Source organism: Lipotes vexillifer, unplaced genomic scaffold (assembly GCF_000442215.2).
Source record: "Lipotes vexillifer unplaced genomic scaffold, Lipotes_vexillifer_v1.1 scaffold23, whole genome shotgun sequence".
Lineage (NCBI taxonomy): Eukaryota > Metazoa > Chordata > Mammalia > Artiodactyla > Lipotidae > Lipotes > Lipotes vexillifer.
In genome coordinates, this window is record NW_006796283.1 from 3,319,070 (window position 1) to 3,324,167 (window position 5,098).

The 5,098-nt window shown below is 61.0% G+C and overlaps 1 protein-coding gene across 1 annotated transcript in view; it reads right to left on the reverse strand.

Annotated features, from left to right (window-relative positions):
• Positions 1 to 367: 367 nt before the first annotated feature.
• Positions 368 to 5,098, reverse strand: part of CYBA (cytochrome b-245 alpha chain) — a 7,528-nt gene continuing 2,797 nt past the window's right edge. The window contains exons 2-6 of the mRNA XM_007468434.1: positions 4,168 to 4,237; positions 3,607 to 3,681; positions 3,313 to 3,396; positions 2,710 to 2,791; positions 368 to 775 (exon numbers count right to left, since the gene is read on the reverse strand). Of these exons, the coding sequence (XP_007468496.1) occupies positions 566 to 775; positions 2,710 to 2,791; positions 3,313 to 3,396; positions 3,607 to 3,681; positions 4,168 to 4,237 (521 nt within the window). The 3' untranslated portion in view covers positions 368 to 565. The remainder of the gene's footprint in view (positions 776 to 2,709; positions 2,792 to 3,312; positions 3,397 to 3,606; positions 3,682 to 4,167; positions 4,238 to 5,098) is intronic.

Genomic DNA, 5,098 nt, shown 5'->3' on the forward strand with positions numbered 1-5,098 from the left:
GTCTTTAAAAACCTTTCCCTGAAAGCCACCAGGGAGTTGGGGGGCGTCTTTTGAGCACGAGCTGCCTGGACTCCTTGCTTGGTGCCTGCAATAAACCCTGCACCTGCCTTCACACAACGCATGTCAGCAGACTGGCTTTGCTGTGCACGGGTGAGCAGACCCGAGTTTGGTTTGGTAACAATTTTGGCGACCTGGCTGGAGCGGAAGTCCCAAGTGGGCACCTTGCCCACGGCACACTGGCCCCAGGGTGGTCCGAGGGGTGCTCCAGCAGGTGGGTCCTAGCAGATCAGGGAGCTTGGGGGACACACACACCCTCCCCCCCAGACCTGAGACGTTCTTTTCCAGAGTAGAAACACAAACAGTTGGAATTCCAGATACGTGTTTCATGGAACAGGCGATGCACCGAGATCCCAGTGCCAGTGAGGAAGATGACAGCCCAGTTGCCGGTGAACCCGAAGGAGTCTGCAGAAAATGGGGTGCCCTGGGCTGGGGGCTGCCCACCCCCACCCGTCTGCAGGAGAAGCCCTCGAAGCTTTGGCGGGACGGGAGTGGCTCGAGGCCCTGGTCACACGACCTCATCAGTCACCGGCATGGGGTTTTCCTGGGGGCCACCCACAGGGACCCCTGCCACCTCCTCCTCACTCGGCTTCTTGCGGGCCTCGGCTGGGGGCCGGGGCGGGGGGTTGCTGGGTGGCTGCTTGATGGTGCCCCCCACCTGCGGCCGCTCCTTGGGCTTGGTCTCGATGGGGGTCCACTGCTCCCCGTGGATAGCCGCCTGCAGGACAAGGAGGGGCTGGGCTGGGGTCCTCCCAGGCAGTCCCCGCCCCGCCATACGGCCTCCCCGCCCCTGCGCTCCCCCACCCCAGCCAGAAGCCAAGACACGACCGAATTCAGTGACTGGAGCTCAGAGAGGTTATTTGATGGGCCTGAGGCCACACAGTTGGAACCCAGCTATTTCACCACAACACAAGGGGCCCCACAAGGGCGAGGGGTGCTGAACCCCAGGGATCCTGAAAGATCCCCTGGAGGCAGCTTCCAGGTGCACAGCCCAAGACCAGCCTTCTGCCCAGGGACTGAGGGCCAGGAGCAGGACAGAAGCCCAGGCCCGAGTGGCCGTGATGCTGAGCTGAGGCCGGCAGCTCTGGGTGAGGGGGGTGGGGAGAGGCCCAGGAGGGTGGCCAGGGAGGCCAGGGGCCCAGGTGTGTTGAGGAGGAAGAGGGCACAGCCCAGGGAATGTGCTGAAACGCAGACTCCAGGGCCAGAGGCCAAGTGGACCTAAGAACGTGTATCTTTGGTTTTGTATCCCCTAATACATTAGTTGATACAAAAAAACATGTGACAGCATACACTTTATGAAGCATAAGAATAAAGTGAATTTCTAGAATCACACCTCCTAAGTTAAAAACTAGAACACTGGGGCTTCCCTGGTGGCGCAGTGGTTAAGAGTCCGCCTGCCAGTGCAGGGGACACGGGTTCGAGCCCTGGTCCGGGAAGATCCGACATGCCGCGGAGCAACTAAGCCTGTGCGCCACAACTACTGAGCCTGTGCTCTGGAGCCCGCGAGCCACAGCTACTGAAGCCCGTGCACCACAACTACTGAGCCCACACGCCTAGAGCCCGTGCTCCACAACAAGAGAAGCCACCGCAATGAGAAGCCCACGCGCAGCAACAAAGACCCGACGCAGCCAAAAAATAAATTAATAAATTAATTAAGAGAAAAAAAAAAAAAACCAAACTAGAACACTCTATCCCAGAAGGTAAAACTAGAAAGTTGAAGGAAGAGAGTGCAGGAAAATATGGCATACGGGCAGGGAAAGCCATTTTTAAAAAGCAGAAACTATAAAGCAAATAAATATATTAGACAGACAGACTTCTGCTCAGGGAAGGATTCATGGACAAAGTTAGATCCTTAATAGAGAAGGAGGAGTACCCACAATGGCTAAAACTGACAAAGGATTCACAATTAAAATACACGTGACATTCCTGCAAACTAACAAGAAAAAGACAAAACCCCAGTAGAAAAATGGGCAAAAGATCTGAACAGGCAGCGTAGACGCACTCAGACAGCTGAAGCGAATGAGGCGGCGGCCAGCTCGTAAGCAGCGGAGCAATCAAGTCGAAATCATCAGGCCCTGTCAGCCTGACTGAAGCTGGTGGCCGTGGTGGGGCTGGAACCGCGACTCGGCGGGTCAGGGGCACCACGCGCAGGAGAACAGCGAGCGTCCGGCAGCCTGCGCCTGGTGGGGCCCCCGCCCCATCCCTACCGCCCCCTGCCCTGCTGTAAAGGTGGCCTCGTGCAGCCTCGCTGACAAGGGGCCCTTTGCGTAACCTGGACTCCAGGCAAACCCAGCCCCAAGGGTTCTGCACGTGGCATCTGCCCTGCTCACGAGCCCCTGACAGCATCCCGAACTGGATGGATCCCAATCCAGGCCGGGCCTGCCGGCCGTGTGACCTGGGCCAGCCACGTCCCCTCTCTGAGCTTCCGCCGCTTGTCTGTGAAGTGGGGGCCCCACCTCCCACCTCGCAGGGCTGCAGCGCAGGTTACGGAGGACGTAGGGGAACGGCCAGCACGTTAGATGGGCCAGAATGGAGGCTACATCGGAACTGTCCCCGCGACGTGAGCAAGGACACGGGTTTGGCCTGCAGGCCCAGCCACTGGGCCACGGCTGTCAAGGACTGGCGGGGCTGACCACGGAGGACACTACTCACCAGCAGGTAGATGCTGCTTGCGATGGCCAAGCAGGCTGTGCCCAGGATGGTGGCGAGCAGGAAGCCGGCAGGTACCGACAGCCTGGGGAGGGGGTGGAGGACGGAAGACAGTCAGAAGCGGGGTCTGCAGCCCCAGGCCTTGGTCAGAGGCCACAGGATCTCAGGACAAAGCCCCCAGCACCTTGAGTGGAGGGGATGCCCACTGCTGCCCAGGCTGGGCTTCTAACTTCGGCCCTGGAGCTGTTCTCTGCCGGGTTTGCACAGGGCAAACCGGGCAGACATAGGGGCAGGGCGCTGGGCCCCCAGCCGCCACCCAGGAAGGAGGCCCAAGCAGCTGCAGAGGCGCTGTGCGTGGCGGTCTCCCCGGCAGCAACCACCAGACTCATTGTGGGATGGCTGAGCCCAACCGCCCAGCTGAGCCCAGTCAACCCCAGGACACTGATTATTCCTGACTCAAGCTACCAGGTTGGGGCGAATCATTACCCTGTAAGTAATGACGGATACAGGTTTAGGGAACCTCTGGCAGAGCCCGGGAGGGGCCTAACTTGACCCCAGCAGGCCCCTGCTGGCGGTGCTGGCGATCCCAAGTGGGCAGAGACTCACCCAAGGTGCAGGAAGGCCCGGATGTAGTAATTTCTGGTGAGGGGCCCGAACACCTTCACCGCTCTGGTCAGGTACTTTTGTCCGCTAGGAAGAGGGCGGGAGGGGGGACAGACCGCGTCCAGCTCAGCACACCCCACCGCCCACGCCGGCCCAGAGCGCCCGGCTCTTCCTCCCAGGGGCCCGGGGGCTCAGCAGCTGGGCAGACACCCAGTGGGCTGGCGCTGGGGACAGGACCAGGCTCCCGCGTGGTTACAGCTCCTGCGGAGGCCGCCAGGGCAGGGCAGGGAGACTCACCGCCTCTCCATGGTGGAGCCCTTGCCTCTCTTACCCCGCGGGTACTCCAGCAGGCAGATCAGCACACCTGCCGCTCTGAAGCTGCGGTTAAGGAAGAGCCCAGCTCAGCCTGAGGGGCCGCAGTGAGCCCCCTTTGCTGATGAGACGAGAGGTGCGGCCGCTGCCTGAGGTCATGCAGCTGGGAAACAGCTGGACGGGATTCCCATAGCTCTGGCCACTTTGCTGCCTTCTTTGCTGTCCTGTGCCCTCCCTCCCCCCACGCCTGCCTTGGCCTCCAGAGAGCCTGTAACAGCTGGGCTGGCGGGGGGAAGGGGGGACCGGGTCCACTCGTGGATAGGCCCGGCCGGCTAGGGAGGGTGGCTGATAGACGGGGGTGTGGAGGGGATCCCGAGCATTCCCGAGGCCTCAGTGCCACCCTCAGGGGGCACTGACACCTCCCCCCCCCGCCAGGGCCCAGCCCGGTGGGTCTGTCACCTCCCTGCTCTGAGCCCCTCCTGCCTTCCGGGGGCAGTGGCATCTCTACCCCCCCGCCCCGACCTGGGGTGTGCAGCGGGAGGATACATGGAGTATGCGCCCAGGTACCACTGGGCAAACTGGCCGGCCGTGGCCACAATGCCCCCGGTGATGAGGACTGTGGACAGAGGAGAAGCAGGTTAGCAGGTGCCCCACCCCACGCCTGCAGGGGCTCCGGCCACCCCCCTGTGCTCCCCCTCCCCCAGAGGGGCCACCGCTGCACCACAGAGCTGCCCTCTGTCCGCCACTGTGTTAGCCCAGGAAGGGGACCCAGGCGGGTGCAGCCCCTGGCTGGTGATGGGGAATGGCCGTAGGCATGGGGGTCGGGACGCCTTCCCCTGGGAAGCAGCATTCGAGCCAGGGAGGGGCCTGAGGAGCTGCTGAGGTATGTGTGGGAGAGAAAAGGCCTGGGCTCCAGCCTGGACACACTCCCCAGGCCACTGACCCTCAACACGCTGAGTGTTTGCTCGATGCATTTAAAGACTGCACTGTTGGTTGCTGACTTTGTACCGGCTGCGTGGACGTTCTCTCCCGGCTGGGGGTGTCCTGGACGACCCCATTCGTGTGTTTTGTCTCATGCAGTTCTGAGCGGACTTGGTCTCTCCAGCCCTTTACCTGCAGCCCTGTGTGCGCCTCCCACCAGTTCTGAGTGGACTTGGTCTCTCCAGCCCTTCACCTGCAGCCCTGTGTGTGCCTGCCGCGGGCGAGCGTATCTCTGTCTTTCCTCCCCAGTAATTATTTTCTTTTCTATTGCGGTAAAATCAGTGAACAGCTCAGTGGCGTGAAGCACATTCACATTGTTGTGGCACCGTCCCCACCAACCGTCCCCAGGATTTCCAGTCATTTATTGAGGTATAATGATTACATAAAGTGCACAGACTTTTTACATGTGTGACCCCCTACGTGATCTCCACCCGAATCAAGATTCCCGCCACCTCAAAAAGTTCCCCGAGGGCCCTTTTTTGCTGAACCGCAGGTT